Consider the following 23,105-nt stretch of genomic DNA (forward strand, 5'->3'; position numbering starts at 1 on the left):
GGAGCGGCCACTGCACTCCAGTCTGGGTGACAGAGTGAAACTCCAACTCAAAAAATAAAAGAACTGAACTTTCAGTTTATAGGAATGAAATAATCTGAAAAATTCAGGATATGGGAGATTCTATGAAACAGATAGAAGTATCACAAGAGAGGTGATGGCGAGTGGTGAGGAGTAGAGACTAAAGGAACCTGACAACCAAATGTATTCAATGAATCTTGATTCCATGTGGGGTTGGAAAGCCGAAGGAGATTGGAATCCACAGCTATAAAAGATATTCTTGAGAAAATTGGGGAAATTTAGGCTGGGCTCCGTGACTCAGCCTGTAATCCCAGCAGTTTGGGAGACCGAGGCGAGTAAATTGCCTGAGCCCGTGGGTTCAAGGCCAGCTTGGGCAACATGGTGAGACCTTATCTCTACACTATATCAAAAATTTAGCTGGGCAAGGTAACACATGCCTGTAGTTCAAGCTACTTGGAAGGCTTAGGCAGAAGGATCGCCAGAGCCCAGCAGATTGATGCTGGGGGGGCCGTGAGCATGCCACACTGCACTCCAGCCTGGGCAAAAGAGTGAGACTCCAACTCAAAAAAAAGAAAATTGGGGAAATTTGAATAGAGTCTGGATGTTTGGTTATATGGAAGTATTAATAATATTCTCAAGTGTGATATGTCATCATGGTTCTGTAGGAACATATCCTTATTCTTAGAAGATGCATTCTGAAGAATTGGTGAATGTTCCATTTGCAACCTTTTTTTCTCTTTTTTTTGTAGAACCATGTGAAAGTATGCATGTGTATGTGTGACTATATACAGTGAAAAAACCTAACCTGGAAAATGGAAAGAATCAATCTAGGTGGAGAGTATACAGGTCTTAATTATACTATTTAAAATTGTATGTTGCAGTACAGTGGTGCTGGGGATGGGGTGGGGAGAGACTTTAGTGTATTGCTGAAATAATGGGGGTGTTCCAGAAACCAAAACTTTTTGTCACCTGTACTAATTTTTTTTTAATCTAGAATTGGTGATAATTCAATGTTGGACAAAGGCAGTAGTGGTGGCATGTTTTTACATAATACTGGTAATGGCATTGAGGATGAGGGAAGTATAGACAGGCTAGGCTGCTGGACAGATAGATAGCTAAATAGGCATTGACACAGGGTCTGGATGTGTTCCATTCCGTTGTAAATTGTGGTTGTCAAAAGATTGGGAAGCCCTTTTCTGTCCTACTTAATGCCATTTTTTTTAACCTCCTAAGTTTGCCTCTATTCGGCAGTTTGTGGCGTAGAGCACTCATATTGATTAGAGACCATAGAGACAGTAGAAGCCAGTGTAGTGTTTTGTCTCATATGAAGAGGTGGAGTAGCTATTAATAATAAGGGTAAAACTGCTTTTGGGCAGAGTTCTTCAAGCTCTGTGTTCCTTACCTTTTAAGTGACTCAGCAGTGTAGGACCTGGTGTTGCCTCATCTCTTCTTCCCACTGCTTTGTCGAAAGATCAAGTTGAGTCTTACTTTGAAAGGAGTATTTCTTCTGACTATGGAATTGGATTCTAGCAGTGTGTGTATGTTATATCCTGTTACTGTTGAGACACGGAGACGACGGAGTGGGGGAGGGAGATACATGCTGTGATTAGTCAGCCTGCCCACCCCCTCCCCCCAGAAACTCAGGCCCATCTGGGGAGACTGAGAACTTAAGAAACTTGAGACAGGGAAGGAGAGCAGGGAGCAGCCAAAACCTGCAGAGTCTCAGAAGACTGGTTTCTGCACTAAGGAATGGAAGAAGTGACTGGAGGTGGCTGTGGCTTCAACTCTAACCTGAGGTTGATTCTTTTGAGATAAGTTGTTTTCTGGTGGGTGTGTCTGAGGGCAGAGTGTTGGGAAGAGAATCCCCTTCCTCTTTGGGAAATTTATTTTACCTAATTGAGGTGAAAGCTATTCAGACTTGTATAATTCTTGTACCACAAAGTTGGTATTTACCGATAACTGTTTCTTTGGATTTTTCTGAAATGGGAATCAAATTTACCACTGGTAAGTATCATGAAAAGCTGGGTGTGTTGGTATGGGGCTGTAGCCCCAGCTACTCGGGAGGATCGCTTGAGCTGAGCAGTCCACAACCAGCCTGGGCAACATGGCGAAACCCTGTTTCCAAAAAACAAAAAGAAAAGGTGTGTACCTATTTAGGCTGATTGCCATATCCTCTTCCTTTCCTCTGAAAAAGAAGTGGGTGAGAGTAGTCTGTGGAAGAAAGATGTATGGAAAAAGGATTGGAAAACATGTAGGAATCTTGGAAGGTATTCTAACACACACTGCTTAGAAATTGGCCTTGTTAAAATTTCTAACTTCTTACAATCACTTTTCTGTTCAGTTGCTAAATGTTAGCTAAGAAATATGCTGACCATAATTTCTAAACAGAAAAGTCTCTGCACACAGTATGCCAAGGGGACAATGGGCCAGAATGCGTAAGTGTAGGAATGTCCAGGAAATCAATAGTGCATCAAAAGAGGGATGCTAGCCCTTCACCTAATCCTCTGCGGTAAGAAGGACTGATCCCTTCACTTGCTTCTCAGGTGTACTTTCTTAATTATTTGTTTTCCTTGTAATTTCTGTTTACCTTTGAGTCTTGTTCTTTACCCTTAGGAGGAAACCTTTCTGAGGAAATTAAAAGCTGTTAGATCAGCAGGTGAAATAACAAATTTAATGAGATGTCTAGCCTAACCTTTGAGTTTTGGAGGCCTAAGTTAAACAATATCCAGATAAGTCTATGAAGACTATGGTATCTAGCATGTTCCTAAAGGAGCAGTGAAATTCCATGGCAAAGACATTTGCATTATCATTACACTGTGGGTCAGAACATGTCAAAGAGTTTAAGGAACCATATTTTCTTGCATAGAACTTTCTTGGTATAGCACTGGGTACTTAGTTGGTATCTAGCTAAAGTACACCATGGATACTATACTGATCACCATCCCTTGGATAAAGAATGCTGGTGGCTTTTAATTCTTTCTGATTCAAGAGCTAAGAAGGCAAAATTGGGTGGCACCTGGGAAGGAGTGTAGCAGAGCTGTTTAAGCTGTAAACTCAACTTCTAATGGTTAAAAAAAAAAAAGTATGTGTATATATATATATATCAGTTAGGATCAAATAAATAAATAACATACAATACTTTTCTTCTCTTGAAGTGTATAACTTTTTTGGATTGCCTGTGATCCCCTTATCCCCTTTTCTTGGTAAGTCCTGTGCAATTCTTTCAGCTCACTCTTACCAGACTTACCACTAAGATGGTGGATGTAACATACCCCAAATTATTTGTCTGATGGAGCTTCTCTTTACCATTCTCAGTATCACATGGAAGAAGGCCAACTATTGTACCAGAAAGCTATTTGAAGAGGTGCTTTAAAATAATACATTTAACTGGCCTGATACTTAATTGGGTTTTTAAAACACAGCAACCAGGCTGGGCTTGGTGGCTCAGCACTTTGGGAGGCCGAGGCGAGTGGATTGCCTCCTGGGCAACTTGGCGAGACTGCATCTCTACAATAAATCAAAAATTAGCCAAGCATGGTAGCACACACCTGTAGTTCCAGTTATTTGGAAGGCTGAGGCAGAAGGATCGCCAGAGTCCAGCAGGTCGAGGCTGTGGTGGCTGGGAGCATGTTACTGCACTCCAGTCTGGGCGATAGAGTGAGACTCCAACTCAAAAAAAAAAACAAAAACAAACCAGCAACCAGACTTCTGTATTTGGGTATGCTCTTTGAAGAATGGGTCAATCAAACCCTCCAACCTTTCATAGATGTTGCTATTAGCTCAAGAATAGAACATTGGTGTGCTTCTTCAGTTGTGGGTAAAGCTGCTTATGGGATGGTGAGTACCAAGCATGAAATAGTCCTCAACATAAGACTTTTTGACTTCAAGATGCCTTTTGAACTTCAACCACTTGATTCCTTTCCCTTCCTCCTCTTCCCTGTCACACACTATATTTAGGCCTGGTAGATAAAGATTTGAAGAAATGTGAAAGCACACCTATTGAGATGTAATGATTGGAAGACATCTTGCTGATAGGAATAATATAAACAGAACAACTTTGTATTCTTTTTATTTTATTTTTACCCAAATTATCATATTTGGCTTAAATGTAGTGAGTCCAACACAATCAGAAGACTGTCATTGAGATCTGGTTTCACTGGAAAGAAATTTGTGACATCCAAAAGTTGCTTTTCGCAGCAGTGTCTTTCTTTACAATGTGAAGGTGATTGGCACTCACTGAGGGGAAAGCAGAGCTTCTAGCTGTGCAGACAGCCAGGGCTGGAGGCCTGGAGGAGACTGACTGGGCCTGGAAGAAGCTGCCAGACAGGCGCATTCCAGGTAGCAGTTGTATTAGAGGTTCTGTACCCCATGTAGTTTGGGGTGGAAGAGAAGACCAGGTTATCCCACGTCTTAGTATTCCCGGCCACCTGCTAAGCAGGGAGCTACAAGAACAGACAGCCATCCATCGTGCCATGCCTGAGTTAGCATTCTGCCCACATCAAATGTGGATCCTCATTATCATCTGAGCAATAGGGTGGGAGGGGCACTGCACTGATTAGTAAGCTGCTTGCAACACAGTCTAATATTTTTAGATGGGAAAGATTTTGTTAAGCTTTAGGCTACTGAGCTTTATTAATATGAGGGGGAGATTATGACTATTAATTCAGTTCTTAGGTTGCTGAAGAAACATGTATCTATCTTGCCATAGCCACCTCTGTATTTTTTACCTAAAAAACTGCAAAAAAAAAAAAAACTCCCCCACTCTCACCCTCCATGTAGGTGGTATCTGGGAACATGCCCAGAACCTTCTGAAAAAAGATGAACAGGGGAGAAATCATAACAGCCTTGAGAGGAGAGCAGTTTCCAAATAGGCTGTCCATGCCAGTAGGAGGCTGGTGGAGGAAGGGCTGACTCGAATAGGCCAGGCTTGGTGGCTCAGCCTGTATTCCCAGCGCTTTGGGAGGCCAAGGTGAGTAGATTGCCTGAGCCCGCGGGTTCAAGACCTGCCTGGGCAACTTGGCAAGACCTCATCTCTACAATAAATCAAAATGAGCCGGGCATGGTAGGTAGCACGCACCTGTAGTTCCAGCTACTTGGAAGGCTGAGGCGGAAGGATCGCTGGAGCCCAGCAGGTCGAGGCTGCGGTGGCCAGGAGCGGCCACTGCACTCCAGTCTGGGCGACAGAGTGAGACTCCAACTAAAAAAAAAAAAGTGTGTTTATAGTCTCTTGACTGTGTATTTTTTCCACCACCAAAATAATTCATATTGGGCTGAAAGTCATTACAACTTGGTCCTGGATTAGTCTCAAGTAAAACTTGCTTCACCTGACTGCAGAAGTCATGTGAACATGCAGTGGGAAATCCTATCTGAAAGGGCAAATGCTGACCTGTGGCCACCTCAATGAGGGTTTTTGTTTGTTTGTTTGTTTGTTTGAAAGGCAATTGTGCTTTTGATGTTTAAGCTATTTAAAATTAAAGTTTTAGCAGGTGAACTAAAACAGCTGCTTTGAATAAGCACAGATACTTGTTAATCAGGTTCTGGGGCAGTATATGTGGTTTAGCTTGAGTATTATTTACTTAAGTATCTTTGAAGTTTGATTGATTTGATCTTATACAAGAAAGGTTTTCTTTTTTTAACCACATCCAAATTGTGTGTAAACATAAGAAAGGATTTGGAAAGGATCACTCATTCTACAGGTATTTATTGGATGCCTTCTTGCTTGTATAAGACCCTGGGCTTGGTGCCAAGCTGTGGAGCGCTTTCCCTTCCATGTCTTTAGGATCTGTCCTTAGACTTAATAAAACAGACTGTGGATTCTGCCTCCTCCTTGTTTCACAGAGTGGCCTGAAGAAACCAATTTACCCAGTTTGATGTGGAACCAGGATGCGTTTTTTTTTTTTTGAGTTGGAGTCTCACTCTGTCACCCAGACTGGAGTGCAGTGGCCGCTCCCGGCCACCGCAGCCTCGACCTGCTGGGCTCCGGCGATCCTTCCGCCTCAGCCTTCCGAATAGCCGGAATCACAGGCGCGCGCTACCATGCCCAGCTGATTTTTTGATTTATTGTAGAGATGAGGTCTCGCTGCCCAGGCGGGTCTCGAACCCGCGGGCTCAGGCCAGGATGCGTTTTAAATAGACATACACCCAAGTCTTTCTGTCAGGCCTGTTACTCAAATGGTAGTACACATGGCTGTTCTCTGCTTTCATTCTTGGTGTGAACCTTGCTACATAGAAAGATGAAAACAATCCTGTGTTCCCTTGATTACTGCCTTGCTACCTGTGGTTCTTCTAACTCAGTTTCTCATTGGTTCACATTAGCTGTGATGCCTAGGCTGCACACCTAAGCCTGATTCTTATACTGCAAACTGGTGCTACCCTAGCTGAAGGGTATACATAAAAGAGGTAGGAAGGTTTTTGCAGCTGTAACTAATAGGTAGTTTACTGTTCCTGCATTGAAAGCAGCTATAACCATGTTGCTAGTGTTATCAGAGAAGATTTTAATCTGTAATATGTTACATATCTAGAGATATTTGCTAAAGATTTAGCTTAATGGATTTTCCATGGGCACCTTTTCAGATTTAGTCACATTGTGTGAGGAGAATCCCAGTCACGTTCTCCAACCATCCTGTTTACTTCAGGATGGTGATGTTTATTTTGTATTTTGAAGAAAGGGTTTATCAGAGTTTATATAGGCATTCAGGAGGAACCTTTAAAGCATGTAATAAAAGCAAGGGTTTTCATACACTTTAGAAGCATTGGTTAATTCATCTATAAATAATATTCATTGCAAGCTATTTGCTATTTATTAAAACTAATTTTCTGAGTATCCTTCCAAGGATTGCCTAGATCTTGTTATTTCATTTAAGGAAGTTCTTAATACAAAGTCATTATTTTCTCCTTCCTTCAAATTAATTCAAGGATTGAATTAATTCAATTAATTAATTCAAATTCAGATCCTAATTAGTGATAATTTACTATGGTGCATGTGGGTTTTTCAACTTCTCTTTATCATTATATTCTGATATTTTTAATTTTTACCAGGTGTAGAAGGTTCTGGGGATACTGCATTGGTTGTGAAATATAGATATATGGTTGGCCTCTGATTAGCACCCTAATGCCCATCACCAGGAATGTGCTACAAGAGAATGAGAATATTCTGAAAACAAAACCAAAAACCGGAAGAAAAAAACAACTCAGAAGCTCTGCAAGATTCTGTTTTCTGAAAGAGTTGGGAGGAAGGGAAAGGAGTGTAATGTATGAAGGTTATAAGAGGGAAGAAAACTTCACGGAATGTGAGAAAGTTTTGTAAAATTGGACAAATGCTAAAGTTGAGTGGGAACCTTACTTCCTCCCCCCAGATCCTGCTGAAACTATTGGGAAGAGACGATGGTTGGCATTTTGGGAAAAGTCAAAAAGTGACCTCTGCCCTTTCTCATTTCTGGTGGGAGAGTTAGCCATGTGATAACATTGCCTTTTAGGGAAGACTGTATGACCTTAAAAAATGGAACATTTCCTAGAATTCCCCTGTAAATTTTCAACTTTTTGTCTTCCTTTTATAGCAAATCCAGTTTGCTGATGACATGCAGGAGTTCACCAAATTCCCTACCAAGACTGGCCGAAGGTCTTTGTCTCGCTCCATCTCACAGTCATCCACCGACAGCTACAGTTCAGGTAGATGAGAATGAACTTCATGTCCTCTCTGACATCTCTTCCCTGTTCACTATTTAGTGCTCATCACTTATCTAGAATCAAAAAATATTCCGTATCATGACTGTCCATCTTTGTGCTGAAAGCTGTTAATTAGTGACTGGGCAGTGGGAATGTTCCCAGCCAGACTTGTAGCTGGGGAAGCGTTTGTCATCTTGAGACATTCTTCCCTGACCATCTCAGTGTGTGGTCTGTGGCCAGTGCCCAGTGGTAGTACTGGGCCGGTTCTCATTCCCACATTTATCTGCCCACGTCTCAGAGGGAGGGAATCAATGCCGTTTTGGCTGACAGAACTGGCCTTGATGAAGAAGTGTACTTTGAAACACAATTTTTTGTGTGTGTGTAAAAAAAAAATACCATGCCACCTATCTTTGTTTTTCTTGTCCCCAAAATTGCTTGAATTATAACAATAAAAATTAGTATTTTGGCTTCTTTGGTTATTCTTTATGTTGAAATACTGTCCCCTGTTAACCTCTGGAGAAGATTCAAACTACTATCATGTGACTCCAGCTCTGTTTCTTTGTAGTTCTTCTCTCCTCTCTTAGCCCTCTATAAGTAAAGTCTTTTTCTGATTTGAACTGTGTTCTTCCTAACTATGGAGAGGGGTTTTAAAAAATTAGCATGGGAAAGGTTATAAACTCTTAGGAATTGAATACTGGAGAAAACATTAGGGACATCTGTTAGAGGCATATCATGAAACGTTCTCATTGTTTAACTGGAGAGTCATTGTTAGAAGAATAAGAGGCTTGCCCAAGATAACAGATTACTGTTAATGTCAGCAAAGAGATTTGTACCAAGAGCCATTAATTATCTTTTGCCAGAATACCATTTTGTGTTATGTTATTAACATTAAGGACTGGGCTTAATATAAAAAAAATCAGACAAGTTAAAATAAACATATCTCTGCCTTGTACCACTGATAAACCAATGTAGACAAGATAGGTAGATAAGAGCAAATGGTGGTATAGAGAGTTAGCTACTAAAACAAATGCACATATGGGTTCACTGTGGGCATAAGTGTGCAGGAAACGGTTCCAAATGTAATGGCTGTCATCAGTGAAAAGCCATTATGTGTTATCTTGGAGTGACAGATAGAGGTGGTAAGTGACAAGCAGGCTAATTATAGCTAAGAAAGAAGAAAAATTAATTTTGAAACATTGAGTTATAAGAGAAAGAAAGAATGAGTGAAGAAGGCTTTAAGGAAGTCTTCAAAGATCTTGATGACCTGTTGTGGAAACCTATTGGAGCCTTTTAAAAAGCTTAAGTTGTCATGGTGGAGAAGATAACCTTTAGTAGTGTTGTGTTAGCTGGACCGAAGGAGGACCTATTTATAGAAGTCAGTGAGAGATACCTGGTGCACTGGCAGAAACAGTGATGATGAAAATACTCAATTCAGAGAGGAAAGAAGTTATCTGAGAGGTAAGGAGTGATTGTTGTATATCCTCTTGCATGTCTGTCTGAAGGATATTTTTAGCTACTTTTTAAAGTTGATCTTGTCAGACTTTCCCAGGGCTGGCAATAGAACCAGAGCTGCTTGCCTCTTGTGTCATTTCTTTCTCTGTATATTCCTTGAGCACAACTTAGTGTAAAATCCCTTGTAAGACTATCTTAATGTTTTCACCTATATCAGTGGTTCTCAAAGTGTGGTCCTCTGGTCAGCAGCATCAGTAACTCCTGGGAATTTGTTAGAAATACTAATTATTGGGCACTACCTGAGACCTACCAAATGGGAAACTTTGACCAGGGGGGTCTAGCAATCTGTTTTAATAAACCTTTCATGTGATTCTGATAGATGCTTTAGATACTTGAGTTTGAGAACCAGTGATCTATAGAAATGGCATTCCTATCCACCCTATGTTATTCTTCCATTTTTGTTAGGTCTGGTTTCGGTTTAGATTGGGACCAAGTGCCTCTGTTATCTGGGATTACCACAGTTGGAGCAGGGTTAGGATTAGTGGCTCCTTATGACAGGCACTGAGGGCATAGTATCATTTGGGTGGGCCAAAGAGCTGCAACACTGGAAGATCCACAGCAGTTTCATTCATACCATCTATTAGACCCTGGAGGCATAGAACTGAGAGTGATGTCAAAGGCAGCTCCAGTTAAGAGTGTTCGCTTAACTTAAATGAGAGTTCCCTGGGGGCCACACTCTGTGGAGTTGGGGCCATTGAGGCTTTTCTGTCCATGTTTCTTTCCTGGCTCTAGCTGCGTCCTACACAGATAGCTCTGATGATGAGGTTTCGCCCCGCGAGAAGCAGCAAACCAACTCCAAGGGCAGCAGCAATTTTTGTGTGAAGAACATCAAGCAAGCAGAATTTGGACGCCGAGAAATTGAGATTGCAGAGCAAGGTAAAGAAAGGGAGTGGGTAGAGGACCAGAAACAAACAACTTAAGGCTTGAAGGTGACTTGGAAGTGTCCTGGGAAGAGACAGTACCCTGGACTTTTGGATAAACACTTCTCTCAGTAAGGAGCTTGAGTCTCAGTATTCTTGTTCTTGTTCTCCCTTCTTCCTATTCTCAGCATGTGGTAATTACACACAGGGTAGTTTCTGTTTTGCTCCCCTGACACCATATTCAAAGATCCTCATTGCAGAGTCAGCAAGTCCAGGCTCACTTCATGGTGGTTTGTTATGTGGGATCTTACTGTAGCTGCCAGTCGCAGAGACCCAGATTTCCCAGAAGCTGCTGATGGAGGAGGGCTTAAGCTGAGGATGTAGTGACTCATGGTCTTGTTTGGGTCTGAGCACCCTCTGCTGGAACAGAGTAACAGTGACTGACAATCAGTTAAATTCTGGTTGCTCCACCCCACCCCACCCCACTCCACTCCCAATAAGGTCATCTTTATGCTTTGTTGTTTCTCACAGAAGACACATTCTATACTGAGGGGAAATATAGAAACCAAACAGACAGGATAAGCTAAAACAGCATAGAAAACGGAAGCTAGTGGGTTTCACAGAGGTAGAGTCTTCCTGGTCTGATACTTATAGATAGGAGTCTATAGCCAATGCCAAAACTACTTCCCTCTCTTCCCAAATGAATGAGACTCACCCTCCATTTTGATCAGTTGTCAGAATTTACTTCATTCTCTGTTCTATCTGCATATAAAACTAAAGCAATAGAGGAAGAGAGAAACTCCAAGTGGTTATGTGACAATTCTCCACTGTTACTGTGCTGTTAAATCTGCCAATCATCATGCAAATGCACTTATATTTTTTCTGCTTCATCTCACCGTATCTCAACAGATCCAGACCAGCCTAGCTGCTGCTGGGATAGGAACTGATGATATTGCTAGTGCAGACCTAGCTCAAATCCTCTGTTCTTTCACAGACATGTCTGCTCTGATTTCACTCAGGAAACGTGCTCAGGGGGAGAAACCCTTGGCTGGTGCTAAAATAGTGGGCTGTACACACATCACGGCCCAGACAGCGGTGAGTTTGTTGGAAGAAAAGAGAGGGACTTCTGACAAAGAAAAGAAAGAAAGAAATTTTTTTTTTTTTTTGGCTTTTCCTTTCCTATTTAACCAAACTCCAAATGCTAACTATTAGGTGAGATCTCCCTGTTACACAATAATGGGGTTTTCTACTTTTGCTTGTATAACTAAACCCAATTTTAGCAAACATGGCCTAGGAAGAGCTAAATTTGCATTAATATGTTTGTTATAAAATGTTTAGACTTTTAGGAACCTATCTTTTGGGTAAAGTTAAATAATAATATACCACCTTCCTGGATTACACCCTTTTGTAGCTCCCCAATGTAGTGCCTGTTGCTGCAGGGTGGATAGGTATTATTTTGTTACTGAGGTTTGCTCCCCACTCCTGGGCGGCCCTCCCCTTCCTCACCCTGCCCTCCTGTACATCCATACAGGTGTTAATCGAGACCCTCTGTGCCCTGGGGGCTCAGTGCCGCTGGTCTGCCTGCAACATCTACTCAACTCAGAATGAAGTGGCCGCAGCACTGGCCGAGGCTGGTATGATCAGCTTTTTTCACCAATTTTGCCCCAAAATAGTTATCTAAACATAACTTTTATGTATCAAAATTGTCATTACAATTGTCATTATAATGTCATGCGTGTCTAGGGGCTGTAAAATATGGGGGGATGGTAAAAACATCAACAGGAAGAAGATGGATAATTAAAATTAAAGTCTACATCCATGGTAGATATTGTATGGTCATTAAAAATGATCTTTGCAAAGACTCCAGTGACATGGGGAAATGCCCGGCTCTAATGCTACATAAATGAGGAGGAATGTTAAACTATTTTAGCTATACAAGTGTGTACTTAGCTTCTCTCACCAAAAGTCTCACCAATTTTTCAGAGAGAGCACAAGAAGTGCTTTTTATATTGCTAATTTATTAAATAATTTGGTATTCAATATGGCATTGAAAATACATGGGCTGCTGGTGAGTTTAACTAAACATAAAATAATTTTTATTGTTAAAATGTTCAGAAGAAAATCACCATGAAGTTTCTTTGAGGATTTCTTATCTTCCTAGTCTCCTCAGAAAGCAACTTTATAATACTCTAAGGTTTTTTTGTTTATTCTTTTCTAATAATTGTTTACCAAAAAAAAAAAAAAAAAAAAAAGCCAGGCACTGTGGCTAACGCCTATAATCCCAGCACTTTGGGAGGCCGAGGTGAGAGGTTTGTCTGACTCCATGGGTTTGAGAACAGCCTGGGTAACATGGCGAGACCTCATCTACAACTAATAAATCGAAAAATAAATTTAAAAATTAGCCAGTAAATCAAAAAATTAGCTGGGCGTGGTGGCACATGCCTGTAGTTCCAGCTACTTGGAAGGCTAAGGTGGAAGGATCATCTGAGCCAGCAGGTCGAGGCTGTGGTGGTCATGAGTGAGCCACTTGCAATCCAGCCTGGGCTACAAGAGTGAGACTCCAACTCAAAAAAAAAGATTTAGGAAGTTTCCAAAATATCCACAATCCCACTGTATATAGAGAAAATGTTTAACAGTTTTTTCCTTTTTTTCTATCTACAGTGATGAAATAAATCTTAGTATATATACAGTTTTATAACCTAAACATAACATTTTCAGAAGTAGTTTTCCAGGTCTCTGAAAACTACTGATGATAGCATTATTTGTAACACTCATTCATATGGTTATGTGATTTTGCTTTATTATTTTCCTAATAGTAAACACTTAGGTTATTTCAAGATGTTTACTAATATAAGTAATGCTCCAGTGAACAACTTTGTATTCATCCCCACTTCATTTTAAAGCCTTGAGATCGAGATCTAAGTAAAAAATTGGCCCAAAGAAAACATTTTAAGGTTTCAGAATGCTTTTTAAAAAACAAAGTTCCCTTAATTTCTTAAAGTAACTTATGAACTAGAAGTACTGTTTTGCTCTAAGTTTTTTCTTCCTAGGATAGCATCTTTTGCCTTTTTCTCTTACATGGATCTCAGAAAGTGGTGTTGGCATAGGACACTCCTCAAAGGAGAAAGCAGCATCATGATTTATTTCTGTCTCTGCAGGAGTTGCAGTGTTCGCATGGAAGGGCGAGTCAGAAGATGACTTCTGGTGGTGTATTGACCGCTGTGTGAACATGGATGGGTGGCAGGCCAACATGGTAATGATGCATATCCATCCTACACTTTGACAGTAGATTTATTTCCTTTTTTTCCCTCAAAGCATGGTTCCCTAAATATGTTTTGGATGTTTGGTCTTATGCACTGACTTCGTTGCTAAAGTGGTTAGCTTGATACTTACTTAGAATGGGCCTGAGTACTGACTGAAAGGTGGGGGAAGGGTGAGACGAGCTGAACACATGTGGCTCAAACACAGCAGAACAAAATGATGTGGACCTCTTTGGAGTAGGATTCTGGTTTCTTTCCTTCCTGCCCTAGCTCTCCTTTTGCATTCAGAAGGGCTCTATATATATTTCAAGACTCCGAAGAGTCTGTGATTAGTCTAATACTTTTCACTGTAGCCTAAAACAAACCTAGGAATCCTTTTAGCCATTTTTTGCCAACAAATTTGACTGTATTTCTACTGTCCAAGCCTGCTCTTAGGAGCTCTAAGGAGTGCTCTTCCAAAACATATAGGGCTCTCTTAGTAGTGCAGAAAGTGGGTTCAAAGTTCCCCCTAGCTCTAGCAGCCTGAATGCCCATAGAAGTCTTCTGGCTGTTCTGTAGATCCTGGATGATGGGGGAGACTTAACCCACTGGGTTTATAAGAAGTATCCAAACGTGTTTAAGAAGATCCGAGGCATTGTGGAAGAGAGCGTGACTGGTGTTCACAGGTAACAGATTCCGGAGCAGCTGCCCCTTGCGTCCTTGCCTCAGCAAACTCTTCTGGTCTCCGGTTGGCTTTTAGGGCTGTGTTTCAGACTTGTAGTCACCAAATGGGAGTATCTTCATGAGATAAAACTTTGGAGTTTTTCCTTTTAAAAAGCCAGGTTACCCCTAGAACGAGTTATTTCAGCTTCTAGTTCACACATGTTTCTCTCCCATTGGCCCCACTGAGTGAGTCTCAACTAGTGTTTGAGGGTGGGGTAGAGAGTGAGCACATCTTGAAAAACTGTATTCAATATTGTATTACAATTTTATATTGAAATATGAAAAACAATCCTATTGTAAAACTACAGGTTGTATACACGACAAAAAGTAAAACTGGGCAGAATATTCTCGGCTTGTTGGAATACCCGAAAGACATCTGCAAGAGCGTTTCTCAGTCGGGGGCACATTGGACATGCTTATGGGCACACACGCAGGGAACAGTGTCAGAATCGCGGATAATCTTCGTTTATCAGAAGTAGACTTGGGTTTTTAAACATTGAGAAATGCTGGTCTGAGGAAATAACATCTCCTTTATGGAAGAGAAGTAAATTTCTTCAATTGAAAGGGCTTTTGTTTTTTTTTTTTTCAAAAAAAAAATGGTAGGAGGAGAAGAAAATGAAAAGTGAGGAAGGGTGACAAGGAAGTAATCGTGCTACGAACATCCTTGGGCGACAAGTCAGACTGGGGAGGGCAGCGTGGGACTGGAAAAGAACTAGGCAGATTTTGCCGCGTGTTGTGCTTTACCAGCTAACTTGGTTTTTGTTTGTTTTTGTGACCTCTTCTCCCTTTAGGCTATATCAGCTCTCCAAAGCTGGGAAGCTCTGTGTTCCGGCCATGAATGTCAATGATTCTGTTACCAAACAGAAGTTTGATAACTTGTACTGCTGCCGAGAATCCATTTTGGATGGGTAGGTTGAAGCGTATATACAAACTTCAAGGAGGTAGATTTGTGTTGGGTTATAGTGTTAGTTTGATATCACTCCAGTCTTGCCCTCCAGTCTTCCTTTGGCTTTAAAAGTATGTTAGAGAGCCGGGTGCCGTGGCTTATGTCTGTAATCCCAGCACTTTGGGAGGTCGAAGTGGGAGAATTGCTGGAGCCCAGAAGTTTGAAACCAGTCTGGGCAACTTCATTTCTACAAAAAATCAGCACATGCCTGTAGTCCCAGCTACTTGGGAGCCTGAGGCAAAAGGGTCACCTGAGCTCAGGAGGTCAAGCGAAGAGGTACTCCAGTCTGGGCGACAGAGACTCTGACTCAAAAAAAAAAAGTTTGTGAGAGTTTGCCATTTCACAGTAAGCTCAGTCAGCTTCCAGTTGAAGTTCTCGTGGGCATTGCCCCCACTTTTTTAACCTTGTGCAGAGGAACTAAGTTTGAGCTAATAATGTTTGAGTTGAGCCCTTGTCTGTTTCCACAGCCTGAAGAGGACCACAGATGTGATGTTTGGTGGGAAACAAGTGGTGGTGTGTGGCTATGGTGAGGTAAATAGCTGGGCTCAAGGTCTCTTTCTTTTCATAGACTTATTAGAAATATTGGGTGAAGGAGGCTTGTGCTATCAGTCTAGAGTCACTGACGCAAGGTTTAACATCTTTTTGGATGATGTATTTTGAAACAGTAGCAAAGATCTTTATTCAGATATATGAATAGAGACATATAGAATGAAATTTCACATATTACTCGCTTGTCTTGTGAAATGGAACATCAACATTATTTTCCCCCAATTATAACAATACCCTTTAACAAGACTTCATTCAAGTGGATACATAGCATTTTAGCCCCACAAGTCACTTGCAGTAGAAGGAAGGATGAAATCTAAAGTTACATATGATTGAATATCTCCAAACTGGAATAGGTCCCAGGAGATTTTATCATCTTCAACAATGACCACAGAAGTTCCTGAGCTGCTAGGCTGTCCTTGAGTAGGTGTCTCAAGTGAGAGTTACTGCATTTTTCTGAAATAAGAAATTAGAGGTTGCTAAGAGCAAGTTGTTCTTGCTTGATCTTGTTTCCCTAATGATAATGCTTTTATCTAAAGCCCCAGTACTTGCTAGGACATGTCTGCTAAATTACTTCTCTAACTGAGGTTCACAACATAATCCGAGTCTATTTCTGCTCTGCTTGGGACTGGAGCATCCTTGCAGGTGCTCATGTGACTTTATGAAGGTTAATTCCTGTCTCATAAAGAACCTGCCTACCCCAACATCTGTGCTTTAATGAGTCTGACAACCTGACCTTTCTTATGTTCTGCAGGTAGGAAAGGGCTGCTGTGCTGCTCTCAAAGCCCTTGGAGCAATTGTCTATATCACAGAAATTGACCCCATCTGTGCTCTGCAGGCCTGGTAAGGACAGAGTGTAATATCATTAGATTCACTCCGGGAACCTTATGTTTCTGAGAGCTTGGGATTGATTATATTAATCAGTTTTGCAGAAATCTCCTGGGGGAAGAGAAGGCTAGGGTTGCTCTGTTCCCCTCACTCTGACCCTGAGGTTTTCCTGAGGCCTCTTGGCATTTGCTCTTCCTGCATGCAGTTTTGGAGCCCTGAAGAGGCCAGTTTATATAGCCAAGAATAGCCCATCACGTACCAGCCCTGTGAGGTGGCACTGAATCTGACTCTGTAGGAGGGGGTCTTGTTCTCATTTTGTGGCCGGCTTCCCTCCCCCGCCTCCTTCCTTTACTCATAGGGTCTATTCTTTTCTTCCAGCATGGATGGGTTCAGGGTGGTAAAACTCAATGAAGTCATCCGGCAAGTTGATGTCGTAATAACTTGCACAGGTAAGTATCAGTGCTTTGGTGTGCCTGAAAGAGTGTTAACTCAGAGGCTAGATCTTGAAAGTGATCTGACTGACTTTCATACAAAGTAGGTGAGACCTGTGCTCAGTATAAAGGTCTCTGAACTAGAAGGAGCTGTCAGAACCATAACGTGTTTTCCAGAGTAAAGACCCTTTTTCCCTAGTGACTTTTTATATTGTTTGATCTTAAAACCCAATAGCCTGAGGAGCTATTACCACCTTCTTTCTCACTTTAATGCCAGCAAACCTCCTCTCACCCATGTTGTCACTAAAAGCCAGGCAGTACCTTTGTTGCCTGCTCTCTTTCCTCAGCCACCCACCTTTACTTTTAGGAAATAAGAATGTAGTGACACGGGAGCACTTGGACCGTATGAAAAACAGTTGTATCGTGTGCAATATGGGCCACTCCAACACCGAAATCGACGTGGTGAGGCTTCTCTCGTTGGTTCTAGGCGCTTCTCCACTGACTGCCAGTATGGCCACAGTCAGCTGTGCTTTCCTCCTTTCAGACCAGCCTCCGCACTCCAGAGCTGACGTGGGAGCGAGTGCGTTCTCAGGTGGACCATGTCATCTGGCCAGATGGCAAGCGAGTTGTCCTCCTGGCAGAGGTACACACAGAGGGACTCTGCTGAGCAGCACAACAGAGCAATCAGACCTGTGGTGGGCAGGGGAGGCAGGAAAAAACATTGGGCCCCTGTTTCCCCAGACTCTGTCTATGGATGGACGTATATTTGTCAAATGGTCTGCTCCCCAAAGCAAAATCACTAAAAAAAAAAAATTTGCTTTTTACTAAGTAACATCCTATTTCCTGACCATAGCTGATTCTTCAGCCTTTCAGACTCAGATGGATTTGAGGATAATAGGGTAAAATTAGAAAATAAGATTAAACCTAGAGTCCTGATCTGGAACTTTCATTCTTTCCCCTCCAACTCAGTCTAGAGGCGACAAAGTTCTTGCATTGGCTTGACTCGGGTGCTGCTGGGATCTGAGACAGGGATCGTAGCTCATGCCAGGGCTCTCTCCTCCCTTTCCAGGGTCGTCTGCTCAATTTGAGCTGCTCCACAGTTCCCACCTTTGTTCTGTCCATCACAGCGACAACACAGGTATGTGGCAAGATGCCTGTTTCTCCTGCTCTGTGACTTGTGGAACTGGGTATAGACCCGTTCCAGTGAGAGTGTGTCAGACTGCATTCTCATCAACTTGTTTTTTCATTAATAAATTGTTGAGACTTAGGCTTTTTCAAGAGTCACTAGTCAGTGTTTGTGTCTCTCGAGCTGGCTGTTTTAGTTGAAAATACAATGTTCCAGCTTAGTTGTATTTAGTTTGTTCTTTTGTCAAAAACTAAAAGACCAGCAAATCCTCTCAGGAGGTATGCTGGCCTTTACTACAGGCAAAGTCCTAGGTGCTGTCACTATGGTAGATCACTGTAGCACTTACCCAAAACCCGGTTATGCCGGGTCTTCTTTTATGTCCCTGCCTAAGGAGTGTTTCATGTTACCGGGTCCTCTTTTCCCACCTCAGGCTTTGGCACTGATAGAACTCTACAATGCACCTGAGGGACGATACAAACAGGATGTGTACTTGCTTCCTAAGAAAATGGGTGAGTGCAAAACAGTGGGAACCCATGTTGGTCCTTAACCTATGTTGGTCCCCAACAGTTGCGTGGTTTGGTCAAATGGCTATCATTGAAAGGCACTGGAGGCCGAGCATGGTAGTTCATGCCTATAATCCCAGCACTTTGCAAGGTGGAAGCAAGAGGATTCCCTGAGCCCAGGGGTTTAAGACTTGCCTGGACAACTTGGCGAGACCTCATCTCTACAATAAATAAAAAAATTAGCCAGGTGTGGTGGTGCACACCTGTGGTTCAAGCTACTTGGAAGGCTGAGGTGAAAGGATTGCCTGAGCCCAGTAGGTTGTGGCTGGTGGTGGCCATGAGCTTGCCACTGCACTCCAGCCTGGGTGACAGCGTGAGACTCCAACTCAAAAAAAAAAAAGGCATTAGATTAAGAGTCAGAGCTCTAATTCCCATTCTCATGCTTACCAATTGTTTGACGTTAAGTTAGCTTGTATCTCCATGAGCCTCAATTTCTTGATAAGTAAAGTGAGAGTAGTACTGCAAACATTGCAGAATTGTAGGGGGAATTAGCACAGTGGTTTGGGGTGAAGTTCTTATTCTAACTAGCCTTGGGAAGTTCCGTAAACTTCACATACAACTAAGTGCAGCCTTGGGCCAAGTGAAAGAAACAGAATCATATACAGGTTTTATTGTCCATCGTCCTTGAGGATTTGTACATGGCCTCCTACCTGACCTCCTGTGACTCTGGAGGGCCATCTGTGTTGTGTTCATGTGACATAATGCATCATCTCTAGTCCTTCCCTTTTCCTCTCAGTGACACCCACCTCCCACCTCTCCTTGACCAGCCCAAATCCCTGACCTCTTAAAACTAAAACTAAAAATCTTCTTGCTTTCATCCCTTCCAATAGCTTACTTCAGATTGGTTTTTTAAAAAAATCATAAGCATAAAAGTTAGGGAAGCTTATCTGTGAAATAGTCATAAATTTGTGCCAACTACCTTAGCAATCCATGATCCCAAGATGGAGACTTGTATGGATCTCATCCTACATTAAGTGTTAATAACACAGGCTCTTGGGAGCGTCCTCTGTCGACTTTGACTCATAATTTGACTACAGGTTAGTCCTGTCAATGTTGGCCCTTGAGATGAAGCCAGCAGCCTTGCCAGAGAATAGGGATGCATCAGCTCATCCTATTTTGTCACAACAGCTTGGGATGTGCTGAGAGAAGGACCCTGCCAGAAAGGCAACTTTGAGGGGTTTTTTATTAAGCAATATTTCAAGTTGTGAATTCTTTCAAAGTTATTCCATCTCTTATCCTCTTTCTCAAAAATTTTCAAATGAAAATAGGGGGAGGTTATGCACTGTGAGGCATATTTGAAAAGGAGTCTGCCCCTCCCACCTTTGCTCTTCCTAGATGAGTACGTCGCCAGCTTGCACCTACCATCGTTTGATGCCCACCTGACAGAGCTGACAGATGACCAAGCAAAATATCTGGGACTCAACAAAAATGGGCCATTCAAACCCAATTATTACAGGTAACTTGAGGGAAGCAAATGAAAGCTCTTTTCCCGGTGTTAAGCCAAGTGTGCTAACCAGCTTTCTGAAGTAAAGATCTGATATGCTACCTAATTTAGAAGGCTACAACACCTCTGCTCCAAATTAACAGGGTAGGCAGAAAAGTTGTTTATTTGGTGGCAGATGAAGAGAAATTAGAGCTTTTTAGAATTTTGGTACTTGGGCTTCACCCCCAGACTGTATAGTCAGGGTTGGAAATCACTGACTTACGTTCTCTGGGAGCAGGAGGTAACACCAGAAATGGCATTGTGAGAAGCTCTGTGGAAAAACAGAGAAGAATGATGCCCTGGGGAATGACTGCAGGGGTCCCCAGTCTGGGCCCAGGAAGCACCCTGGAGAAGAGGCAGTTTTCTTCTCTTGGAACTCTTGTACGGAAGGCCTAGGTGTTAACCAGCCAGTCTCTCTCTTTACAGATACTAATGGACCATGTTACCAAGGACCAGTCCGCGCGAACCATACAACTCTCCAAGAAATATTTTTTAAGATGACTCTTATTTTCTTCTTATTCCTTTCCTCTTGATTTTTCCTTTTCTGTAATTTCCTTCTTGTTTTTTTCATCTCATTATCCAAGTTCTGCAGACCACACAGGAACTTGCTTCATGGCTCTTTAGATGAAACTGAAGTTCAGGGTTCCTCACCCTAGTCACTGAAGAAGGATTTTACTCTCCTAGCCCAGAAAGGTGATTCTTTCTTATCATTTCTGGGAACTTTAGTCTTAATTAGGTACCTTGTTAACAGGAAATGCTTAGGTACCTTCTGTGTGGAACAATCTGCAATGTCTAAATCGCCTTAAAAGAGCCCATTTCTTAGCTGCTGAAATCAGTGCTCTTTCACTTCTTCAGAGGAGCAGGGATGGTTAGATGTAGGTGGTGCATGTTCATTTCCCTTTGAAGTTCCAAGCTCTGATTCCTTGTGGTGTTTCAGGTGGTATGTCTGGTTCAGAGATGTGTACTCGTGAGTGTCGCTCATTAAGACCCAGGAGGCCCACATGAACTTAAAGTACAGCCATTCCTCCACTCCCACCGGACTCTCATTTTTCTAGTTCTTAACTAGACTGCACTGTTAAGTTGAATTTTGTCCCCTAGCATTTATTTCTGTTACACACACACACAAAAGGAACATTTTTAGTGTTAACACGAGGAATTGCTTGGGTGATCTGTTGTTACCAATTTCTCTCTTGAACCTTTGAAGCTTAAGGGTGCCGAGTTGAGTCTAGTGAAACACCAGTCTCAAACTCTGATAAATCCCTCTGTTTCTAGCCCATAGTTTATAGCATCAATGAACTGGAGCCATAACAGCAAATTCTCTCAGCTCTGTCCCTTACAGCTTGTGCTGAAGGCGAATTTCTTGAGCCTTTACTCAATATAAAGCACTGAGCTTTATCTTTAGGATTTATCCTTTAAGAGCAAATTGCTGGTCAGCTGTGCTTCTGCAACCTAAAATATTTAAAGGGAGGTAGGTATGGATGGGAGGAGGAATTATAAATTGGGCCAGGGTGAGAGAAATCTAGCTCCATATAATTTGTCTGGGACTCCAGGCCCTGTGTAATGTTAATTTTATGAAAGTGATACCACTTTTGATTGCCACCACAAAAAGTATATGAACTGAGATCTTAAAGGGCAGTTTATGCATATAGGAAGTGTCCATCCTGGCTCAGTCGCTGAAAGAGTCCCCTGAGAGGCTCTCTCCAAGACCAGAGAAATGTATTCCCCTGCCATGCACCCTGCTTTTCAGCACTTCTGCATGGTCACATGAGCTTTATGCTCATGAGCTTTAAGTATATAATGACCCAGGATTGAAATCCTCAACTTGTTCTAGCTTGTGATCCTTCAAAGTCGGGTCACACATTAGTGCTAGATACTAGAAATTTTCATTTCTCTCTTTCCACTGTTCAGAGAGACAGACATTAAAAACAGAAATATAAGAAAGGAAAGCTTTCACCCTGCAGCTTTCTAGCAGGGGCAATGGTCTTGCCAAAACTTTTTCCCCTTTCCTCTCCCAGTTCTCCCCCCTGGAGTTCTTTCCCACTCCTTGCCGGTGTGACCATGCTTCCTTCTCTGTAGATGCTAACAGTTAAAGCCCTTTTTCCTGGGGCACTTAGCCAACCAATTAGAGCACCACATTTGATAGCAGAGGTAACCTGGCCACCAGCGTGCCCATCACGTCAGCTCTGCAGGAGGGAAGGGGCCCAGGTTCTGCCACCCTCTGCCCTGATCCCATATCTATTACTGTGTCCATAGGAATAATAGGTAAGGGCTCCATCTCTGTCAAGCCATGTAACAAAGGACACTGTAAAAAAATATCTGGCATCAGAGGGAGCATGTGGAGAGCAACTTGAGAGGAACAAGTTCATTTTGTATTGAATGATTTTTAATGAATGCAATATTAATCTTTGCAGATGAGCAATAATCATTAAAATCAATTAAAATGGTAAGACCTTGTTGGCAGTGTGTGTCGTTCTTGGCTAAACAGCAAAACTTCATAAGAACTTGTTTTCTAGAGTGGAACTAGTTGTAGGTCAGCAATATTTAATACAGGTTTGTTGAGGACCTAACACATACTCAGATCATTGTAGCTAGATAGAGAGTTCTTCAGTAAAGTTTTGTATGCCTGCCATAAAGCCAAGCATTGGGCCTTGCCACTTTCACTCTTAACTTCCTTCAAGAAACAAGCTTGCTGCTTAAGCTTCAGAGCTCCTCGTTTACATAGTTCCTCGATAAGACCCTATACCTAATTCCTAAAGAATGCCCCCAAAGTTATGTAAGTTTCAGCCTCCACCCAACACCTGATCTACCTCTGAAGTTGTCTCAGTGTCTTCTGATGAAACAGTGTCTTGGTCCATTTCTGCTGCTCTAACAAAATCCTGAGACTGAGTAATTTATAAAGAACAAATGTATATCCTTAGAGCTCGGGAGACTGGGAAATCCAAGATCAAGGTGTCAGCAGGTTCAGCCTCTGAAGAGGGCTGCTCTCTACTTCCAAGATAGCACCTCTTTTTGTGGTCCTCACATAGCAGAAGGCAGAGGGCAAAAAGGACCAAGCTGATTCCCTCTAGCCCTTTTATAAGGGCATTCATCCCATTTGTGATGGCAGACCCCTCAAGACTTAATCACCTCCTAAAGACTCCTACCTCTTAATATTATTAAGTTACT

General features: G+C 42.1%; 1 protein-coding gene across 3 annotated transcripts in view; it reads left to right on the top strand.

Moving 5' to 3' along the window:
- The window catches only part of AHCYL1 (adenosylhomocysteinase like 1), a 41,907-nt gene extending 19,520 nt beyond the window's left edge, over positions 1-22,387 (top strand). Inside the window, exons 1-17 of one of the 3 annotated variants that reach the window (XM_008066653.2) lie at positions 1,302-1,844; positions 7,575-7,686; positions 9,928-10,071; positions 11,050-11,150; positions 11,587-11,689; positions 13,214-13,308; positions 13,874-13,980; positions 14,809-14,925; positions 15,431-15,494; positions 16,264-16,352; positions 16,716-16,786; positions 17,136-17,230; positions 17,313-17,411; positions 17,838-17,906; positions 18,325-18,403; positions 19,793-19,913; positions 20,367-22,387. In XM_008066653.2, the coding sequence (XP_008064844.1) occupies positions 7,596-7,686; positions 9,928-10,071; positions 11,050-11,150; positions 11,587-11,689; positions 13,214-13,308; positions 13,874-13,980; positions 14,809-14,925; positions 15,431-15,494; positions 16,264-16,352; positions 16,716-16,786; positions 17,136-17,230; positions 17,313-17,411; positions 17,838-17,906; positions 18,325-18,403; positions 19,793-19,913; positions 20,367-20,373 (1,452 nt within the window). In that variant the 5' untranslated portion in view covers positions 1,302-1,844; positions 7,575-7,595 and the 3' untranslated portion in view covers positions 20,374-22,387. Of the gene's footprint in view, positions 1-1,301; positions 1,845-7,574; positions 7,687-9,927; positions 10,072-11,049; positions 11,151-11,586; positions 11,690-13,213; positions 13,309-13,873; positions 13,981-14,808; positions 14,926-15,430; positions 15,495-16,263; positions 16,353-16,715; positions 16,787-17,135; positions 17,231-17,312; positions 17,412-17,837; positions 17,907-18,324; positions 18,404-19,792; positions 19,914-20,366 lie in introns of those variants that run through there. The other 2 variants (XM_021716882.1, XM_021716883.1) reach the window with 2 other exon arrangements.
- Positions 22,388-23,105: the final 718 nt, after the last annotated feature.

Source organism: Carlito syrichta, unplaced genomic scaffold, assembly GCF_000164805.1.
Source record: "Carlito syrichta isolate Samal-C Ts95f unplaced genomic scaffold, Tarsius_syrichta-2.0.1 Scaffold309076, whole genome shotgun sequence".
Classification (NCBI taxonomy): Eukaryota; Metazoa; Chordata; class Mammalia; order Primates; family Tarsiidae; genus Carlito; species Carlito syrichta.